Source organism: Eucyclogobius newberryi, unplaced genomic scaffold, assembly GCF_026437365.1.
Source record: "Eucyclogobius newberryi isolate DKJ021-1_F unplaced genomic scaffold, fEucNew1.0.hap1 SCAF_5, whole genome shotgun sequence".
NCBI lineage: Eukaryota > Metazoa > Chordata > Actinopteri > Gobiiformes > Gobiidae > Eucyclogobius > Eucyclogobius newberryi.
This window is the reverse complement of record NW_027316167.1, coordinates 3,504,773-3,527,424: the sequence shown is the minus strand read 5'-3', so window position 1 is coordinate 3,527,424 and position 22,652 is coordinate 3,504,773. Positions and strand designations below refer to the sequence as shown.

The 22,652-nt window shown below is 49.2% G+C and overlaps 2 protein-coding genes across 2 annotated transcripts in view; one reads left to right on the top strand and one right to left on the bottom strand.

Annotated features, from left to right (window-relative positions):
* bbox1 (butyrobetaine (gamma), 2-oxoglutarate dioxygenase (gamma-butyrobetaine hydroxylase) 1) overlaps positions 1-9,369 on the top strand; it is a 37,274-nt gene extending 27,905 nt beyond the window's left edge. Inside the window, exons 6-8 of the mRNA XM_072465163.1 lie at positions 479-675; positions 7,916-8,082; positions 8,435-9,369. Coding sequence (XP_072321264.1) covers positions 479-675; positions 7,916-8,082; positions 8,435-8,598 — 528 coding nt within the window. The 3' untranslated portion in view covers positions 8,599-9,369. The remainder of the gene's footprint in view (positions 1-478; positions 676-7,915; positions 8,083-8,434) is intronic.
* Positions 9,370-10,783: 1,414 nt separating this feature from the next.
* The window catches only part of madd (MAP-kinase activating death domain), a 59,701-nt gene continuing 47,832 nt past the window's right edge, over positions 10,784-22,652 (bottom strand). The window contains exons 32-34 of the mRNA XM_072465164.1: positions 19,417-19,486; positions 16,875-16,921; positions 10,784-12,639 (exon numbers count right to left, since the gene is read on the bottom strand). Of these exons, the coding sequence (XP_072321265.1) occupies positions 12,526-12,639; positions 16,875-16,921; positions 19,417-19,486 (231 nt within the window). The 3' untranslated portion in view covers positions 10,784-12,525. The remainder of the gene's footprint in view (positions 12,640-16,874; positions 16,922-19,416; positions 19,487-22,652) is intronic.

Sequence of the window (22,652 nt, the reverse complement as noted above, 5' to 3'; positions counted from 1 at the left end):
ACACTGGGCCTCAGACTCTATGACACTCTGGGCCTCAGACTCTATGACACTCTGGGCCTCAGACTCTATGACACTGGGCCTCAGACTCTATGACACTCTGGGCCTCAGACTCTATGACACTCTGGGCCTCAGACTCTATGACACTCTGGGCCTCAGACTCTATGACACTGGGCCTCAGACTCTATGACACTGGGCCTCAGACTCTATGACACTCTGGGCCTCAGACTCTATGACACTCTGGGCCTCAGACTCTATGACACTGGGCCTCAGACTCTATGACACACTGGGCCTCAGACTCTATGACACACTGGGCCTCAGACTCTATGACACTCTGGGCCTCAGACTCTATGACACTCTGGGCCTCAGACTCTATGACACTCTGGGCCTCAGACTCTATGACACTCTGGGCCTCAGACTCTATGACACTCTGGGCCTCAGACTCTATGACACTCTGGGCCTCAGACTGTGTTTCCTGCAGGTCCAGTTCCTGCACTGCATCAGTCAGGCGGCGCGTGGAGGTGAGAACCTTCTGGTGGACGGTTTTCACGTGGCAGAGAAGCTCCGCCTTGAGGACCCTGAGGCCTTCCGCTGCCTCTCGCTCTTCTCCATCGACTTCACAGACGCTGGCACTGACTACTGCCCCTTCAGGCTGCAGGCCAAACACCACGTCATCCAGTGAGGACATGTGCTTCAGGCCGACGCCCGCTTTACATCCTGGAGACTTCTACATCTTATATCGCGTTGAGGGCCTCACATCATCGCGTTGAGGGCCTCACATCATCGCGTTGAGGGCCTCACATCATCGCGTTGAGGGCCTCACATCATCGCATTGAGGGCCTCACATCATCGCGTTGAGGGACTCACATCATCGCGTTGAGGGCCTCATATCGCGTTGAGGGCCTCACATCATCGCGTTGAGGTCCTCATATCGCGTTGAGGGCCTCATATCATCGCGTTGAGGTCCTCATATCATCGCGTTGAGGTCCTCATATCATCGCGTTGAGGTCCTCATATCGCGTTGAGGGCCTCATATCATCGCGTTGAGGGCCTCATATCATCGCGTTGAGGTCCTCATATCGCGTTGAGGGCCTCACATCATCGCGTTGAGGGCCTCATATCGCGTTGAGGGCCTCATATCGCGTTGAGGGCCTCATATCGCGTTGAGGGCCTCATATCGCGTTGAGGTCCTCATATCATCGCGTTGAGGTCCTCATATCGCGTTGAGGTCCTCATATCATCGCGTTGAGGGCCTCATATCGCGTTGAGGGCCTCATATCGCGTTGAGGTCCTCATATCGCGTTGAGGGCCTCATATCGCGTTGAGGTCCTCATATCGCATTGAGGGCCTCATATCATCGCGTTGAGGGCCTCATATCATCGCGTTGAGGTCCTCATATCGCGTTGAGGGCCTCATATCATCGCGTTGAGGGCCTCATATCGCATTGAGGGCCTCATATCATCGCGTTGAGGGCCTCATATCATCGCGTTGAGGGCCTGATATCATTGCGTTGAGGTCCTCATATCGCGTTGAGGTCCTCATATCATCGCGTTGAGGGCCTGATATCATCGCGTTGAGGTCCTCATATCATCGCGTTGAGGGCCTCATATCGCGTTGAGGGCCTCATATCGCGTTGAGGGCCTCATATCGCGTTGAGGGCCTCATATCATCGCGTTGAGGGCCTCATATCGCGTTGAGGTCCTCATATCGCGTTGAGGGCCTCATATCATCGCGTTGAGGGCCTGATATCATTGCGTTGAGGGCCTCATATCGCGTTGAGGTCCTCATATCATCGCGTTGAGGTCCTCATATCATCGCGTTGAGGGCCTCATATCATCGCGTTGAGGTCCTCATATCATCGCGTTGAGGGCCTGATATCATTGCGTTGAGGTCCTCATATCGCGTTGAGGGCCTCATATCATCGCGTTGAGGGCCTGATATCATTGCGTTGAGGTCCTCATATCGCGTTGAGGGCCTCATATCGCGTTGAGGGCCTCATATCGCGTTGAGGGCCTCATATCGCGTTGAGGGCCTCATATCGCGTTGAGGGCCTCATATCGCGTTGAGGGCCTCATATCGCGTTGAGGGCCTCATATCGCGTTGAGGGCCTCATATCGCGTTGAGGGCCTCATATCATCGCGTTGAGGTCCTCATATCGCGTTGAGGGCCTCATATCGCGTTGAGGGCCTCATATCGCGTTGAGGTCCTCATATCGCGTTGAGGGCCTCATATCGCGTTGAGGGCCTCATATCGCGTTGAGGTCCTCATATCATCGCGTTGAGGGCCTGATATCATTGCGTTGAGGTCCTCATATCGCGTTGAGGGCCTCATATCATCGCGTTGAGGTCCTCATATCGCGTTGAGGGCCTCATATCGCGTTGAGGGCCTCATATCGCGTTGAGGGCCTCATCGCGTTGAGGGCCTCATCGCGTTGAGGGCCTCATATCATCGCGTTGAGGGCCTCATATCATCGCGTTGAGGGCCTCATCGCGTTGAGGGCCTCATCGCGTTGAGGGCCTCATATCATCGCGTTGAGGTCCTCATATCGCGTTGAGGTCCTCATATCGCGTTGAGGGCCTCATATCGCGTTGAGGGCCTCATGTCGCGTTGAGGTCCTCATGTCGCGTTGAGGGCCTCATATCATTGCGTTGAGGGCCTCATATCATCGCGTTGAGGGCCTCATATCGCGTTGAGGGCCTCATATCATCGCGTTGAGGGCCTCATATCGCGTTGAGGGCCTCATATCATCGCGTTGAGGTCCTCATATCGCGTTGAGGGCCTCATATCATCGCGTTGAGGGCCTCATATCGCGTTGAGGGCCTCATATCATCGCGTTGAGGTCCTCATATCGCGTTGAGGGCCTCATATCATCGCGTTGAGGGCCTCATATCATCGCGTTGAGGGCCTCAAATCGCGTTGAGGGCCTCATATCATCGCGTTGAGGTCCTCATATCGCGTTGAGGGCCTCATATCATCGCGTTGAGGTCCTCATATCGCGTTGAGGGCCTCATATCATCGCGTTGAGGGCCTCATATCGCGTTGAGGGCCTCATATCGCGTTGAGGGCCTCATATCGCGTTGAGGGCCTCATATCGCGTTGAGGGCCTCATATCATCGCGTTGAGGGCCTCATATCGCGTTGAGGGCCTCATATCGCGTTGAGGTCCTCATGTCGCGTTGAGGGCCTCATATCATCGCGTTGAGGGCCTGATATCATTGCGTTGAGGGCCTCATATCATCGCGTTGAGGGCCTCATATCGCGTTGAGGGCCTCATATCATCGCGTTGAGGGCCTCATATCGCGTTGAGGGCCTCATATCATCGCGTTGAGGTCCTCATATCGCGTTGAGGGCCTCATATCATCGCGTTGAGGGCCTCATATCGCGTTGAGGGCCTCATATCATCGCGTTGAGGTCCTCATATCGCGTTGAGGGCCTCATATCATCGCGTTGAGGGCCTCATATCATCGTGTTGAGGGCCTCAAATCGCGTTGAGGGCCTCATATCATCGCGTTGAGGTCCTCATATCGCGTTGAGGGCCTCATATCATCGCGTTGAGGTCCTCATGTCGCGTTGAGGGCCTCATATCATCGCGTTGAGGGCCTCATATCATCGCGTTGAGGTCCTCATATCGCGTTGAGGGCCTCATATCGCGTTGAGGTCCTCATGTCGCGTTGAGGTCCTCATATCGCGTTGAGGGCCTCATATCATCGCGTTGAGGTCCTCATGTCGCGTTGAGGGCCTCATATCATCGCGTTGAGGGCCTCATATCATCGCGTTGAGGTCCTCATATCGCGTTGAGGGCCTCATATCGCGTTGAGGTCCTCATGTCGCGTTGAGGGCCTCATATCATCGCGTTGAGGGCCTGATATCATTGCGTTGAGGGCCTCATATCATCGCGTTGAGGGCCTCATATCGCGTTGAGGGCCTCATATCATCGCGTTGAGGGCCTCATATCGCGTTGAGGGCCTCATATCATCGCGTTGAGGTCCTCATATCGCGTTGAGGGCCTCATATCATCGCGTTGAGGGCCTCATATCGCGTTGAGGGCCTCATATCATCGCGTTGAGGTCCTCATATCGCGTTGAGGGCCTCATATCATCGCGTTGAGGGCCTCATATCATCGTGTTGAGGGCCTCAAATCGCGTTGAGGGCCTCATATCATCGCGTTGAGGTCCTCATACCGCGTTGAGGGCCTCATATCATCGCGTTGAGGTCCTCATGTCGCGTTGAGGGCCTCATATCATCGCGTTGAGGGCCTCATATCATCGCGTTGAGGTCCTCATATCGCGTTGAGGGCCTCATATCATCGCGTTGAGGGCCTCAAATCGCGTTGAGGGCCTCATATCATCGCGTTGAGGTCCTCATATCGCGTTGAGGGCCTCATATCATCGCGTTGAGGTCCTCATGTCGCGTTGAGGGCCTCATATCATCGCGTTGAGGGCCTGATATCATTGCGTTGAGGGCCTCATATCATCGCGTTGAGGGCCTCATATCATCGCGTTGAGGGCCTGATATCATTGCGTTGAGGGCCTCATATCATCGCGTTGAGGGCCTGATATCATTGCGTTGAGGGCCTCATATCATCGCGTTGAGGGCCTCATATCATCGCGTTGAGGGCCTGATATCATTGCGTTGAGGGCCTCATATCATCGCGTTGAGGGCCTCATATCATCGCGTTGAGGGCCTCACGCGCAGACCGTTATCTGACTTCAGGACTTACCACATGATGGTTCACAGTTGAGCAGGTTCTGAGAAGGAAAATGATTCAAAAAAGGAACACGAATGTGGCAAAAGTAAAATGAAAGAGAAACATTTTAAAAGTGTTATTTTAAAGTGAACTTTAATAACAGAAGAGTTCTCAACCATCATTGGTGATTATTCTAGTCTGATTTTACTGGTGTAACACTGCCACCTGCTGGACCAGATCCATAAGCACAAGCTCCAGGGTCAGAAACAGTGAACTTACTGCATGTTTCACACCGACGTGTTTCACACCGACGTGTTTCACACCGACGTGTTTCACACCGACGTGTTTCACACCGACGTGTTTCACACCGACGTGTTTCACACCGACGTGTTTCACACCAACGTGTTTCACACCAACGTGTTTCACTAACGTGTTTCACACCGACGTGTTTCACTAACGTGTTTCACACCGACGTGTTTCACCAACGTGTTTCACACCGACGTGTTTCACACCGACGTGTTTCACACCGACGTGTTTCACACCGACGTGTTTCACACCGACGTGTTTCACACCGACGTGTTTCACACCGACGTGTTTCACCAACGTGTTTCACACCGACGTGTTTCACACCGACGTGTTTCACCAACGTGTTTCACACCGACGTGTTTCACACCGACGTGTTTCACCAACGTGTTTCACACCGACGTGTTTCACACCGACGTGTTTCACACCGACGTGTTTCACCGACGTGTTTCACACCGACGTGTTTCACCAACGTGTTTCACTCTGACGTGTTTCACACCGACGTGTTTCACACCGACGTGTTTCACACCGACGTGTTTCACCAACGTGTTTCACACCGACGTGTTTCACACCGACGTGTTTCACCAACGTGTTTCACACCGACGTGTTTCACACCGACGTGTTTCACCAACGTGTTTCACACCGACGTGTTTCACACCGACGTGTTTCACCAACGTGTTTCACACCGACGTGTTTCACACCGACGTGTTTCACACCGACGTGTTTCACCGACGTGTTTCACACCGACGTGTTTCACACCGACGTGTTTCACCAACGTGTTTCACTCTGACGTGTTTCACTCTGACGTGTTTCACACCGACGTGTTTCACACCGACGTGTTTCACACCGACGTGTTTCACCAACGTGTTTCACTCTGACGTGTTTCACTCTGACGTGTTTCACACCGACGTGTTTCACACCGACGTGTTTCACACCGACGTGTTTCACACCGACGTGTTTCACACCGACGTGTTTCACACCGACGTGTTTCACACCAACGTGTTTCACTAACGTGTTTCACACCGACGTGTTTCACACCGACGTGTTTCACTAACGTGTTTCACACCGACGTGTTTCACACCGACGTGTTTCACACCGACGTGTTTCACACCGACGTGTTTCACCAACGTGTTTCACACCGACGTGTTTCACACCGACGTGTTTCACCAACGTGTTTCACACCGACGTGTTTCACACCGACGTGTTTCACACCGACGTGTTTCACCAACGTGTTTCACACCGACGTGTTTCACACCGACGTGTTTCACACCGACGTGTTTCACACCGACGTGTTTCACACCGACGTGTTTCACCAACGTGTTTCACACCGACGTGTTTCACACCGACGTGTTTCACCAACGTGTTTCACACCGACGTGTTTCACACCGACGTGTTTCACCAACGTGTTTCACACCGACGTGTTTCACACCGACGTGTTTCACACCGACGTGTTTCACCGACGTGTTTCACACCGACGTGTTTCACACCGACGTGTTTCACCAACGTGTTTCACACCGACGTGTTTCACACCGACGTGTTTCACCAACGTGTTTCACACCGACGTGTTTCACACCGACGTGTTTCACCAACGTGTTTCACACCGACGTGTTTCACACCGACGTGTTTCACACCGACGTGTTTCACCGACGTGTTTCACACCGACGTGTTTCACACCGACGTGTTTCACACCGACGTGTTTCACCAACGTGTTTCACACCGACGTGTTTCACACCGACGTGTTTCACCAACGTGTTTCACACCGACGTGTTTCACACCGACGTGTTTCACCAACGTGTTTCACACCGACGTGTTTCACACCGACGTGTTTCACCAACGTGTTTCACACCGACGTGTTTCACACCGACGTGTTTCACACCGACGTGTTTCACCGACGTGTTTCACACCGACGTGTTTCACACCGACGTGTTTCACCAACGTGTTTCACTCTGACGTGTTTCACTCTGACGTGTTTCACACCGACGTGTTTCACACCGACGTGTTTCACACCGACGTGTTTCACCAACGTGTTTCACTCTGACGTGTTTCACTCTGACGTGTTTCACACCGACGTGTTTCACACCGACGTGTTTCACACCGACGTGTTTCACACCGACGTGTTTCACCAACGTGTTTCACTCTGACGTGTTTCACTCTGACGTGTTTCACCAACGTGTTTCACTCTGACGTGTTTCACACCGACGTGTTTCACACCGACGTGTTTCACCAACGTGTTTCACTCTGACGTGTTTCACTCTGACGTGTTTCACACCGACGTGTTTCACACCGACGTGTTTCACACCGACGTGTTTCACCAACGTGTTTCACACCGACGTGTTTCACACCGACGTGTTTCACACCGACGTGTTTCACCAACGTGTTTCACACCGACGTGTTTCACACCGACGTGTTTCACACCGACGTGTTTCACCAACGTGTTTCACACCGACGTGTTTCACACCGACGTGTTTCACCAACGTGTTTCACACCGACGTGTTTCACACCGACGTGTTTCACACCGACGTGTTTCACACCGACGTGTTTCACACCGACGTGTTTCACCGACGTGTTTCACACCGACGTGTTTCACACCGACGTGTTTCACACCGACGTGTTTCACCAACGTGTTTCACTCTGACGTGTTTCACTCTGACGTGTTTCACACCGACGTGTTTCACACCGACGTGTTTCACACCGACGTGTTTCACACCGACGTGTTTCACCAACGTGTTTCACTCTGACGTGTTTCACTCTGACGTGTTTCACTCCGACGTGTTTCACACCGACGTGTTTCACACCGACGTGTTTCACACCGACGTGTTTCACCAACGTGTTTCACTCTGACGTGTTTCACTCTGACGTGTTTCACTCTGACGTGTTTCACTCTGACGTGTTTCACTCTGACGTGTTTCACTCTGACGTGTGTGGACAGTGTGAACGAGGAGGGAACTGTGATCAGGATAAACCTGAACAACGCCACCAGAGACTCTGTGCTGGACCTGCCTCTGAAGCAGGTGCAGAGCTTCTACAGAGCGCTGAGGGCCCTGGAGGACATGATGAACAGAGAGGACAACATGGTGGCCCTCAGAATGGAGCCAGGTCAGGACCTCACAGCAGGACCTCACAGCAGGACCTCACAGCAGGACCTCACAGCAGGACCTCAGCCACTCCACAAATACTACTCACAATAATACTCACGTGAAAGCAGACATGGATTAAGATTTACAATACACATATATATATATATATTTTAATATATATATATGTATATATATTATATATATATATATATATATATATATATATATTATATATATTATATATATATGTATGTGTATGTATGTATACATATATATCTATATAGACTGAGCTCTTGTTTATCACTAAACACCAGGAAACTGCCTTTTCTCAAACCAACTCTTCAACATGAACATTTCTTTTGCTTTTGCAGGCGACATCTTGACCTTTGATAACTGGCGCTTGCTGCACGCCCGCACAGCGTTCCAGAGTTTCCCGGACAGGCCGCGCTTCCTGGAGGGCTGTTACCTGGACTGGGACGAGGTCATGTCACGCCTCCGGATCCTGCGCCATGACCTCCAGGAGCACAAGGCCTAACCACAGGCAGAGCATGTTCAATCCTTCAGCTGCAGAACATACAAGATTACATCAGCCAAAAGGGCTCAAACTCATATTTTATGCAAAACCAGAGCTTTAAGAATTCAGGTTTATGATCAGAGATTGTTGACTTTTAATGGTGCAAATATTTTTGTAAAATTAAGATATGTAGCTTTGAATATTTATTTAAAATCCCACGTTAATATTATTGTTTTATAACTTCACATTTAATTTGAAGAAAAGTGTAAAGACATAGTGAGACTAAAGAGCCACTGCGCCAGAGGCTCTCTCACACGTCAGACACTGGAGTTCAGGACCACAGAGCGTCGTGCATATTCATCTTAAAGACACAAACCACTCCATCAAAGATCATCAGTTACACAGGCGGAGTGAGAGTGAGCCAGGGACAATAGGAGGCTGATGGCCCATTAAAGGACTGAGAGGAAACAAAGAGGTTAAAACACCTTTTATCAGGAGGTCTCGCCCGGTGAGTTCCCGGTCTTGATTCGCAGATTGAGAATGACTCTTCGATCAGAGTCTTTTCTTGTTCAAAAAAACAGTCCAGATGAAACTGAATCTTTTTCTACAATGGACCCCTGCAGGACGGATGAGGAATTACACCCACATGTTACGCTACAACGATGCATGAAAAGGCTCGTGGATAAACGGTCAATAACCTTTGAATGTGAAAGAATGGAGCCGATGGTTGAATGTGTTGAGTTTTGGGGCAGTTTGTTGTATGTTAATGATAAATAAATGACGTAACTCTTGACTTGATTTGGGCCGATTTTATTCTGCTCAAAACTGTACAAGTTTTATAAATATCTCCTCAAACATGAACTTACACCTGACATCGTTTCATTAACCCAGCACTTTCCTCACAACAACTGAACACCGTCTCCAGGGTTACGCGCCTGAACACTGTCTCCAGGGTTACGCGCCTGAACACCGTCTCCAGGGTTACGCGCCTGAACACCGTCTCCAGGGTTACAGCTGTGGCAGTATTGCTGAATGTTCAGTCAAACTCGTGCTTGACCCGAGTCTACAGCAAACTGACAAGGGGGTGCAAACACACTCTCCATTGGTTGTCATTATTAATGCCCCCCCCCTTCCCCCCCCCGTAGACCCGGGCCGGCCTTTGACCTGAACAGACCCCAGAGCTCAGGGGCCTGGAGTATCACAGGACGACACAAAAACCCCCCAAAGTAAAACTCGGGGTCATCACGACACACAAACCCACTGCCTCGAGCAGAGAGTAGAGGCCACTCTGTGACCAAAGCAGGGGGCGGGGCCACACGCTCAAAGCTCAGACACCAGGAGAACATGCAGATACACTGCATCTACTGCCACCAGCCAATTTATGATTCTTAAGACAATACTAGGACGAGTGTAAGCGCCATCTGCTGACGACTACTGATAATTACATTCATTCAAACAGAATGACTTAAGGAGACGTTTTATGCTTTTCAGGTCGTTCGTCGTAAATCAGAATATAATAGAAAGAGGTCCATTGACTTCCTGCTGAGAACTTTGACTTCAGACATGTTTTTATAGTTTGAAAGTGGTTAGATTTTAGAGCTTTACGTGTAACTCGGAATGTTCATTTTTCAAATAATCACAAATACATGAATGTGGGAGGGGATATGTGTGAGGTGTGGGAGGGGATAGAGGAGGTGTGGGAGGGGATAGAGGAGGTGTGGGAGGGGATAGAGGAGGTGTGGGAGGGGATAGAGGAGGTGTGGGAGGGGATAGAGGAGGTGTGGGAGGGGATAGAGGAGGTGTGGGAGGGGATAGAGGAGGTGTGGGAGGGGATAGGGGGACAGGAATCTGCGAGCACTCAAACCTGCAGGACAAAAAGATGAAGGAATGAATCAAAATGCAACTTTGAGTAAACGAATGAAGAGGAATCACTTCAGTAACGAGGTTAAAAGCTCATTAATAATATTTTCCTGTTTCAAACCACTGGAGTATCGAGGATTGATTGGTCCACGTTTAAAGGAATGTAGAGAAAAAGGCGTCAGAGCTTTGAACGAGCCACACCCTTCTCAAACATCATATTCACCAATTTCCACTGCACCAGATCAGACCTGGCACGGCTAACACCAACAGCACAGCTAGCAAATCAACTATTTATCACAGAAATGTACAGTTAATATATTCTTAAATTAAATAAATACTATATATAGAAATATATATATAATATTTATTGGTGGCTTTGTCATAGTTACATGCAATAGAACAGCAGAGCACAGACAGTTTAACAGTAACGAGCCGTGTGAATGGCGTTGTCGGCAGGAAACACAGAACACTCAGAACAAAAGCCGCCCTGTAGGGGGCGTCCCGGGCCGGACGAGTAGCGCGTCCCGGGCCGGACGAGGAGCGCGTCCCGGATGAGGAGCGTGTCCCGGATGAGGAGCGTGTCCCGGATGAGGAGCGTGTCCGGGACGGGGAGCGTCTCCCGGGCCGGACGAGGAGCGCGTCCCGGATGAGGAGCGTGTCCCGGATGAGGAGCGTGTCCCGGATGAGGAGCGTGTCCCGGACGAGGAGCGTCTCCCGTGAGAAACACAGAAGCACACAGGGAGCTGGGGGAGGGTCAGAGGTGGGCGGGACCTGCACACAGGGAGCTGGGGGAGGGTCAGAGGTGGGCGGGACCTGCACACAGGGAGCTGGGGGAGGGTCAGAGGTGGGCGGGACCTGCACACAGGGAGCTGGGGGAGGGTCAGAGGTGGGCGGGACCTGCACACAGGGAGCTGGGGGAGGGTCAGAGGTGGGCGGGACCTGCACACAGGGAGCTGGGGGAGGGTCAGAGGTGGGCGGGACCTGCACACAGGGAGCTGGGGGAGGGTCAGAGGTGGGCGGGACCTGCACACAGGGAGCTGGGGGAGGGTCAGAGGTGGGCGGGACACCACATTTAGGTCCAATAGCTCCATGACCTTAAAGTCCAACGCTTTTGTTACGGCCAATGACCATGACTTCCTCTTTCGTGAGTGCAGTGAAGGAAGAGTTCACACTTTGTTTTTCACATTAAAAGCATCACGTTTAGCTTAAAGTGCATATGATTGGTTAGACTTCGGGGTGTAACGCGGCACATTGTAAACGTGTCTCACTGGGACAGAGCGTGCGGGACAAGTGTTTAGATTTCAATCTGGCAAAACATTTCTATTATGAAGAAGATGAAGCCTGAGTTTAACTCAACTATAAGTATATTAAGTCATATTAAGCCCTGTAAACTCGGCTAAAGATGTGCAATTCACGCATTATTCTTATGTTCAAGACTTAAGTGGGAATAATAACATTCATTCTTTATTTCATGATCGTGATGAATCATAAAGTGACTCGTTACTCAAAACTAATTAAACACGGTTCTACTCATGTTTCCTCAGTTTGACCGTTTTGAATGTTACTTCCTGGTTGAACATGAGCAGCAGATGTAACATAGCAACCACCTAGCAACCACACTGTAAACACAAGGGCCATAAATACACATAATTAATCTGGATTCATAACGATTTGACAAACGATGACGCCGATCGTTTAATGACGGCGCTGGCGTGTGAAGCGTCCATCGGTCATGTGACTCAGTATTTCTCCAAAGAACACGCCCACAACGCAGTCGAAATGATAAAAACATTGGAACCGCTCATATGCACTTTAATTTACATCACACCATTGTATTTTTTTGTTGTTTTGAATATATCTAAGAACCAAAACGTTAACGGATTCACCGGACGTAAGTCATGTGATCTTCCATCTGCAGGAAGGTCATCTGAAGGTCATCTGAAGGTCATCTGAAGCCTGTGGTCAGCGGCTGAAGTCTGTACGGGTCAGCGCTGGGACAGAGTGTCCTTTTTACAGATTGTCTCGTGTCCAGAGGCTCGTCCAGCTCGCCGCACACACGGGACACACGAGGGGGACAGGGGGGGGGCATTAGCTGGGCAGGGGCCTCGGGGACAGCGTCTTGGGTTTGCCCTCTGCCTCCTTCCCCTTCACAGCGGCGACGTAGGAGAACAGGCAGAGGACAGAGTAGCAGATCTGATGGGCCTGTGGACAACAGCACATTCAGCACATGCAACGCCGCCGGGACGGCCCTGTCCTCGTCTTTAAGAGACACATTCAGCACATGCAACGCCGCCGGGACGGCCCTGTCCTCATCTTTAAGAGACACATTCAGCACATGCAACGCCGCCGGGACGGCCCTGTCCTCATCTTTAAGAGACAAACAATGACACCAGCTAATCTGCCACAGAGAGATGGGATTGCCCTGCAGGGTTCTGTTCCGCGGGACCCCAAAACTCAAAGCATGCCCCTCCCCCAGTACCATCTCTAAAGCAGAGCGTCCGCCGCACGACTCGAGCGTCTGTTATGAAAGAGTCCAGGTCGCAGGTCTCCCAGTGAAACGGTCAGCAGAAGCTCATAGACGGAATCGGGACACATCCAACATGGCGGCAACCAGACGGGTCCCGCTGTTACAGCTCGGGCAATAACTTTCTCTCTTGGGTCTGGGTTAACGTTAACCCTAACCCTTAACCTCTAACCCTTAACCTCTAACCTCTAACCCTTAACCTCTAACCCTTAACCTCTAACCCTTAACCCCTAACCTCTAACCTCTAACCCCTAACTCCTAACCTTTAACCCCTAACCTTTAACCTCTAGCCCCTAACCACTAAGCCCTAACCTCTAACCCCTAACCTCTAACCTCTAGCCCCTAACCCCTAACCTCTAACCCCTAACCTCTAGCCCCTAACCTCTAACCCCTAACCACTAACCCCTAACCTTTAACCCCTAACCTTTAACCTCTAGCCCCTAACCCCTAACCTCTAACCCCTAACCTCTAGCCCCTAACCTCTAACCCCTAACCTCTAATCCCTAACCTCTAATCCCTAACCCCTAACCTCTAACCCCTAACCTCTAACCCCTAACCTCTAACCCCTAACCTCTAGCCCCTAACCTCTAACCCCTAACCTCTAACCCCTAACCTCTAATCCCTAATCTCTAACCCCTAATCTCTAGCCCCTAACCTCTAGCCCCAAACCTCTAACCCCTAATCTCTAGTCCCTAACCTCTAACCCCTAACCTCTAGCCCCTAACCTCTAACCCCTAACCTCTAGCCCCTAACCTCTAACCCCTAACCTCTAACCTCTAACCCCTAATCTCTAGCCCCTAACCTCTAACCCCTAACCTCTAGCCCCTAACCTCTAACCCCTAACCTCTAGCCCCTAACCTCTAACCCCTAACCTCTAGCCCCTAACCTCTAACCCCTAACCTCTAACCCTAAGTTTTTGTAGTAGTTGGGAGAAAAAAAAGTAAATATGCAAATTCGCAAAATGGTGAAGACGCCTTCATACTTCCCAACGCTCCAGATTTTGGGCGTGTCTCCCGATCAACCCAATCGGGAGATATTTCAATTGAAAAAACAAAAATCGACCTTTTGTACGCCGTTATCCTTTATTTTGGTGGCGAAGGCGAGCGGGGGGAACATGCGGGAAACACGGGCGTGTTTCTGTCCCAGAATGCAAAGCACCAAGTTAAAGTGTGCAGGTCAAATTGAATATGAAATCGATACCATGACGATGAACGGCGTGAGCGGTGACAAAGGTAGTGGCGCCGACAGAGGCAAACCTGCATGTTCTGTTCTATACAGAAGCGTATAGAGGACCCAAAATGCAGACGGATATGCGTTCTGCAAGTCATGTGGCTCGCACTTCAATGTTTTCGTTCGTTTAGTTTGGTTTTATCTTTTAATTCGTCAATCTCCCGCTTTTTAATGCGTTATCTCCCCCTGGGATGATAGATAAGTTGGGAAATATGTGCCTCGTCTCTAACCGCAGGTGATTTGGGCACCGCGAGGGCCGCCATATTGGACTCTGAAACTTCCGTCCCGATTCAGTCTATGAGCTAGTGCTAACCACAGTGAAACAGGGACAAATGTCGGGTGACCAGACGTCCCCATGTACCTGGGACAGTCCCTGCTTTGAGCCCTGGGTCCCATGTCCCGGCAAATGTTTCCAAAACCATTGAATTGTCCAAGTTTCATGCGAAACATGTCCCAGCTGTCGTCCACTTTAAAACCTGCCTTAAGTAAAGAAGGAATATTCTGTCTTTAACCAGAACACAAATGATTCACTCACTTCCTTTATACTGTCCCAGGTTTTAATCCGGACACCTTAGGGATCATCTCAAAATGGGTTGAAGCTGAAGCTGAAGCGGCCCGTGCGCACGGTGCGTTGTGATCACGGCGCACAGTGGCCCGTGCGAGGGAGCACCCGCCCCGCTCCCCGTGCTGGCCACGCCGCGCCGTGGACCATGTGGATTGAGTAAACAAACATGTGACATTATTTGGAGAATTCATAACTTCTACTGATAAACAGACCAAAGGATGTTCAGGGACTAGAGGTGAGCAGGGTCTATCAAGCTACTATCGTTTTATCAACGCGTCTTTCGTCTTTTGAGGGGGGGAGGGGGTCCAGAGAGAGACGAGAAAAATTACGTCTTTTCAGCTTCAACCCATTTTGAGATGATCCCTAAGACAAACATTAAACTTAGACAAAAGACTCTTCTGTCTAACATCTGACAATAGTAAACACAATGGAACCATTTCTTCCCTTTTCTCTTTAATTTTCTCACTTACACAAATGCAAAAGCACCATTAGCATGTAGCGCTCGCCTCAGCTAATCTGTCCAACTCGAGTTGCTTTACTACACGGACCCTCGATATTTGCTCAGACAAACTTGATTTACACGGTCAGCAGTGACTATGTCCAGAGTGAATGACCGCAGTCTCGTACTGTCAATTCAAGGTTGAAAAGAGGATTTTTGTGACCAATCTGAGTCTCATTTCCTGGTGGCGTGGACGAGTAGTTCTCCCACATGTCAATCATTCCCTGCTTGCTACTGCACACCTGCAGCCTCGTTCCCATAGCAGCACGTTTCCCTGGCTGCACATGTGTGGTTGATATGCTGTTGTGTGTTTAGTGAGTTCCTTCAGTTACAGGACAAAAATGACAAAGAGAAAGACTGTGTTCGAGCTCAGAAGAGACAGATATCTGTGGAGATGAGAGATGATGTGATCCGTCGCGCTAATAAACAAACACATGTGTGCCAGCGAGGCTGTTGGTGCTTCTGCACCAGGTTTGATGGGAGGCGACCTCTTGGAAACAACAGGAGGGTGGGGGTGAGTGTGCGCATGCGCATTTTAAAAAACGGGACTCAAATGGGTGAAAAATCCTCTATTCAACCTTTGAGACAAACATAGAACACCAGACTAAAACAAAGCTTAATGATCTACTCCAGGGGTGTCCAAACTTTTTTCACCAAGGGCTGCATTTTGAAACTTATACGGAGCAGAGGGCCACAGACAACCAGACGATGTCGAATTTGTCAAATAATAATAGCATTTTACATTGTTTTGATTCTTCCACACCTTTAATAATACATGGAACATTAATATTAGGTTGGTATGAGGTCAAAATGCTTGAATCTTTCCTATTTTACAGTAAATTTGACTACTTTTTGATGTTTGGACCAACTTAGCAGGAAGCCGGAGGGCCAACAAAAATTGGTCTGAGGGCCGCATTTGGCCCCCGGGCCGTAGCTTGGACATGCCTGACCTACTCACTCTTCTGTGGGATATTTGATCCCCTCGTCAGCTAACGCTAACAGCGTCATAGTTTAACAACTTAAAGGCATTATAGAGGATTTTCCAGTGAAAGTGTGTTCTCCTCACGCTCCTCATGTCCGGCCCTGGACAGAGCACCGGCATGTGACCGCAGTCAGACGTGAACGGCGAGACCCAGGGGTCCGAGAGCGGCTCGTTCTGCTCTGATTCAGGCTGTGATGGCTCTCGCCAGCTTCCAGCTACAGAAGCAGCTTTATGGTGACAAGGTCTGACAGTGACAGATCATGTAACGCTGCGTTAGAGAATCACTTTGGCTTTTCTCCTTTTCTTTTGTGGCGAACAGTCTGTGGACTCTTGTCTTGTCTGTTGTAATGAACTTGGCAGTGGCTGAGATGAAGCTACAGAAGAAGAACCAGCTCAGAGCTGCGGCGCTGGCGTGAACGGCGTCTTACGTTGTAGTCTAGTCAGTTACACAAGGACGTTGTGAGTTTGACAAACACCCCAATAACCTCGTATTCTATTGGCCCCTCCACGTTTACGCTGTAAGTATTTTAAAAGTACAAGCCTGCCGCCATGATGATGAAAATCCTCCATAACACCTTTAAGGGCGTGGCCTCCTGCTCAATACAAGGCTGCGGCTGTTCAGTCCGCTCGTACTCACCATGGGCGTCTTGTACTTGTGGATCACCACTTCTTTAGTTTCAGGAACTATTTGGTGCAAGAGACAGAACAGAGAATTCAAAAGCAGCAGAAACACGGGTGAGTCACAGGGTTAGCACAAGTGGGACGTACGCACACACACGCAGTGAGACGGGACGCACCCACGCCACTGTCGCCCGGCAACACACTTTAGCACGGACACTTCAAGCACCCTGTGTTTGGAGTGTTGGGTCAAGCCGAGGACAGGTGGCACAGGTGGCACAGGTGGCAAAGGTGCCCGCTCGTCCCACTCCCGTTTCCACGCTCGCATTCGCTTCACGGCGTCAGACACGACCCTTTCACACCGGACAACACAGTTACGTCCTTTGAGCTACCACTGTTAGCACCCTCAGTGACTTTTCATTAGTAACCGTGAACCCAAAGCCCAGATGAGCGGCTGGCCAGGGGGCAACACACACAGGCGGCACAAAATGGCCGCCCCACTGGCCGCGGCATCTGGGCTTTTTTTTCCGTGGGAAGAAGAGATGACTTGAGTGAGAGGAGAAAGAGAAAGCAAAGAGGGTGGAGGGGAAACAAAGTAAAGGTGGTGGAGATGAGGGGGTGAGTGTGCACGGACAGAGGGAGCAGAAGAAGAACGGTGGCGACACTTTACCTGCTGGAGAATGAAGGTTTTCATAGTGGCAAAGATGAGGGCAACATTACAAAAAGCAGCACAGAGACGCAGCAGTAACCCAGCTGGCCACGCCCCTACTCGCTGCTCCGCCCACTACTCTGCCTCTTTATGTTAACGTCCAGATTGTAACTGAAGCATCACCGAGAATTAACGAAGAAGAAATCCACACGACAACGCAATTTGTGCAAATATTTGAAAAGCCGTCCATTTTAGGTCAAGAGTTCAACTGCGACGTCACAAGAAAGGTCAGCGAAGTCTCATCGTTACAAGCAAGAGGAACCGAGTCCAGACACGCCCATGAACACAGAGGTGGGTAGGTACATGTCGTCATGGGTACAAAAGCCACGCCTCCCTCTCTCAGCACCTCGAATGTAAATCGTCCGTTTTTCTTTGTAATGTCTCAGATGTGTTGTCATGGTAACAGTGTGTTATTGAGGTTTAATGGGTCATGTCTTGTACGTGCCTGTTGTCTCATTGGACGACGTTTGTTAGATATTGTGTTATTTTGAAGCTGCTTCTGACACGTTCATTCAGACGCTCTGTCTGGATTCAAATACATGAAATAAACCTTGATCTATGCCAGGTATATTTAGCAGTATTTGGCAGTATTTAGCAGTATTACGCAGTATTTGGCAGTATTTGGCAGTATCTGGTAGTATTTTGCAGTATTTAGCAGTATTTGGCAGTATCCTGCAGTATTTGGCAGTATTACGCAGTATTTGGCAGTATTATGCAGTATTATGCAGTATTTGGCAGTATTTGGCAGTATTCTGCAGTATTCTGCAGTATTTGGCAGTATTCTGCAGTATTTGGCAGTATTCTGCAGTATTTGGCAGTATTTTGCAGTATTACGCAGTATTTGGCTGTATTCTGCAGTATTTGGCAGTATTCTGCAGTATTTGGCAGTATTCTGCAGTATTTGGCAGTATTTTGCATTATTACGCAGTATTTGGCAGTATTCTGCAGTATTTGGCAGTATTTTGCAGTATTACGCAGTATTTGGCAGTATTCTGCAGTATTTGGCAGTATTTTGCATTATTACGCAGTATTTGGCAGTATTCTGCAGTATTTGGCAGTATTTTGCAGTATTACGCAGTATTTAGCAGTATTTGGCTGTATTCTGCAGTATTTGGCAGTATTTTGCAGTATTACGCAGTATTTGGCTGTATTTGGCTGTATTCTGCAGTATTTGACTGTATTCTGCAGTATTTGGCAGTATTTTGCAGTATTACGCAGTATTTGGCTGTATTCTGCAGTATTTTGCAGTATTACGCAGTATTTAGCAGTATTTGGCTGTATTCTGCAGTATTTGGCAGTATTTTGCAGTGTTACGCAGTATTTAGCAGTATTTGGCTGTATTCTGCAGTATTTGGCAGTATTTTGCAGTGTTAGGCAGTATTTTGCAGTGTTACGCAGTATTACGCAGTATTTAGCAGTATTTGGCTGTATTCTGCAGTATTTGGCAGTATTTTGCAGTGTTACGCAGTATTTAGCAGTATTTGGCTGTATTCTGCAGTATTTGGCTGTATTCTGCAGTATTTGGCAGTATTTTGCAGTGTTACGCAGTATTTAGCAGTATTTGGCTGCTACCCACCTCCGTCCTCGCTCTGACCACTCCACCAGCCTGACCTGCCTTGTTTTAGTTATAATCTGGACAAATCCCAGTGACTCCTGCCTCCACAGGTCCTGGTCAGCTCTGGTCAGTCCTGGTCAGCTCTGGTCAGTCCTGGTCAGCTCTGGTCAGCCCTGGTAAGTTCTGGTCAGCTCTGGTCAGTCCTGATCAGCTCTGGTCAGCTCTGGTCAGTGGCTCTGACGCTAAGTTACTGCTGCGCCGTGTACGGGCCTAGAATCAATAGATGGTTGTAATTACCAAATTCCTCCAGGACAAAGACTCCCTTCACTGTATTGCACTTTTTAATGTGACTCAGCTCTATGAAAACCTAAGAACAAACAAAAAAACAAACAAAAACAGGACACAACATTATTAACTCAACAACAGTGATGAAAGAAAAACAGTTCATCTTAAAAGTGACGTGTGGAAACTGTGAGCTCTGACTGGGAAAGAGAAATGTGAGCTCTGAGCGGCTAAAAGAGGAACATGGTCATATCTATGAGGAACATACTCTGAGCTACACGAGAACATACTCTGAGCTACACGAGAACATACTCTGAGCTACACGAGAACATACTCTGAGCTACACGAGAACATACTCTGAGCTACACGAGAACATACTCTGAGCTACACGAGAACATACTCTGAGCTACACGAGAACATACTCTGAGCTACACGAGAACATACTCTGAGCTACACGAGAACATACTCTGAGCTACACGAGAACATACTCTGAGCTACACGAGAACATACTCTGAGCTACACGAGAACATACTCTGAGCTACACGAGAATATACTCTGAGCTACACGAGAACATACTCTGAGCTACACGAGAACATACTCTGAGCTACACGAGAACATACTCTGAGCTACACGAGAACATACTCTGAGCTACACGAGAACATACTCTGAGCTACACGAGAACATACTCTGAGCTACACGAGAACATACTCTGAGCTACACGAGAACATACTCTGAGCTACACGAGAACATACTCTGAGCTACACGAGAACATACTCTGAGCTACACGAGAACATACTCTGAGCTACACGAGAACATACTCTGAGCTACACGAGAACATACTCTGAGCTACACGAGAACATACTCTGAGCTACACGAGAACATACTCTGAGCTACACGAGAACATACTCTGAGCTACACGAGAACATACTCTGAGCTACACGAGAACATACTCTGAGCTACACGAGAACATACTCTGAGCTACACGAGAACATACTCTGAGCTACACGAGAACATACTCTGAGCTACACGAGAACATACTCTGAGCTACACGAGAACATACTCTGAGCTACACGAGAACATACTCTGAGCTACACGAGAACATACTCTGAGCTACACGAGAACATACTCTGAGCTACACGAGAACATACTCTGAGCTACACGAGAACATACTCTGAGCTACACGAGAACATACTCTGAGCTACACGAGAACATACTCTGAGCTACACGAGAACATACTCTGAGCTACACGAGAACATACTCTGAGCTACACGAGAACATACTCTGAGCTACACGAGAACATACTCTGAGCTACACGAGAACATACTCTGAGCTACACGAGAACATACTCTGAGCTACACGGGTGCAGAGGGTACGTGTGTGTGTGTCCTTTGGGTGCATTATGGGTCAGATGAGGCATACATGGAATTTCTATTATAGAAATAAAGGAAAATAAGTTTGCACACAGCTATAACTTAAAGTAAATAAAAATAACTAATGAAGAAGTGAAAAGTAAATATAATAAAGAAATGAAAAGTAACCAAACAAAGAGAAACCGAAGAGAGTAGATGTGAGAGCTAAGAAGCAAACACAGCAGAGGTGGGTACCTTCCGCTCCTTGCAGGGGGAGAAAGCATGGGAGAGAAATGGTTTGGATTATTATCAAACACAAGAGCAAAGACACTCCTGACACTGCAGGGGGCGCTAGAGGCACCTGAGCCTCAGACCAAACGGCTGCCTGACCAATGAGAATCCAGCAGGTTCAAATATGACAACGATGCTGCTTTCAAGCTCTGTCTTCACTACATTCAGTTTGTATTTGCAATTCAATGCTTTTTCTGTTCTGCATTAATCCCCTTACTTTCGATTACAAGTGGGCTTCCTTATTGATCGATCAACCGCCCAAGGGAGACTGTCAACATGAAGATCATATACACTGACCAATGCTACCATCCAATCCTGGTTAAGCCAAATGGAATCTAACGTGCTGTGCAATCACGTGTTTTGCCACAAAGCTTTAGCGTGGCAGTGAGTGTTTGCCCTGTGTCCTCAGCCCTAAGGCAATACACTTCACCCATATGTACATTCAACCCTTTTGCTGCGTACATGCCATTTGTCTTGAGCTTTTGAAAGCAGCATGTGCTCAGTGCTGAGGTGTAACCTCCATGCCTCGCCCTCCCCCTCCTCCAGCGCAGACCCCAATCACAACACGCCGAGAACAGCACCTACGCTAGGCTAACTGAAGCCAACCACCACTACACTACGCTAGGCTAACTGAAGCCAACCACCACTACACTACGCTAGGCTAACTGCGGCCAACCACCACTACACTACACTACGCTAACTGAAGCCAAGCACCACTACACTACACTAGGCTAACTGCGGCCAAGCACCACTACACTACGCTAACTGAAGCCAAGCACCACTACACTACACTAGGCTAACTGCAGCCAACCACCACTACACTACGCTAGGCTAACTGCAGCCAAGCACCACTACACTAGGCTAGGCTAACTGCGGCCAACCACAACTACACTACGCTAGGCTAACTGCGGCCAAGCACCACTACACTACGCTAGGCTAACTGCAGCCAACCACCACTTCACTATGCTAGGCTAACTGCAGCCAACCACCACTACACTACGCTAGGCTAACTGCAGCCAACCACCACTTCACTATGCTAGGCTAACTGCAGCCAAGCACCACTACACTACGCTAGGCTAACTGCAGCCAACCACCACTTCACTATGCTAGGCTAACTGCAGCCAAGCACCACTACACTACGCTAGGCTAACTGCGGCAAAGAGTCGAGTGTCAGATTCAAACTCAAGATGCTGCAGCTGTTTAAATAATGATTTACAAAAATATGGGCAATTGTGCCGCTAAAAATATAAAATAAGAAGAAAAATGTTTCTGATTAAATCATCATCACAAATGTTGTTTGGGGTTTTGCTGGTGTCAGAGAAAATATTACAACTAGACTCTCCCAAGCAAAGCAGCTCATCTCCAGGATGAGGAGCTCTAAGCTCCAGGATGAGGAGCACTAAGCAGCTCATCTCCAGGATGAGGAGCACTAAGCAGCTCATCTCCAGGATGAGGAGCACTAAGCAGCTCATCTCCAGGATGAGGAGCACTAAGCAGCTCATCTCCAGGATGAGGAGCACTAAGCAGCTCATCTCCAGGATGAGGAGCACTAAGCAGCTCATCTCCAGGATGAGGAGCACTAAGCAGCTCATCTCCAGGATGAGGAGCACT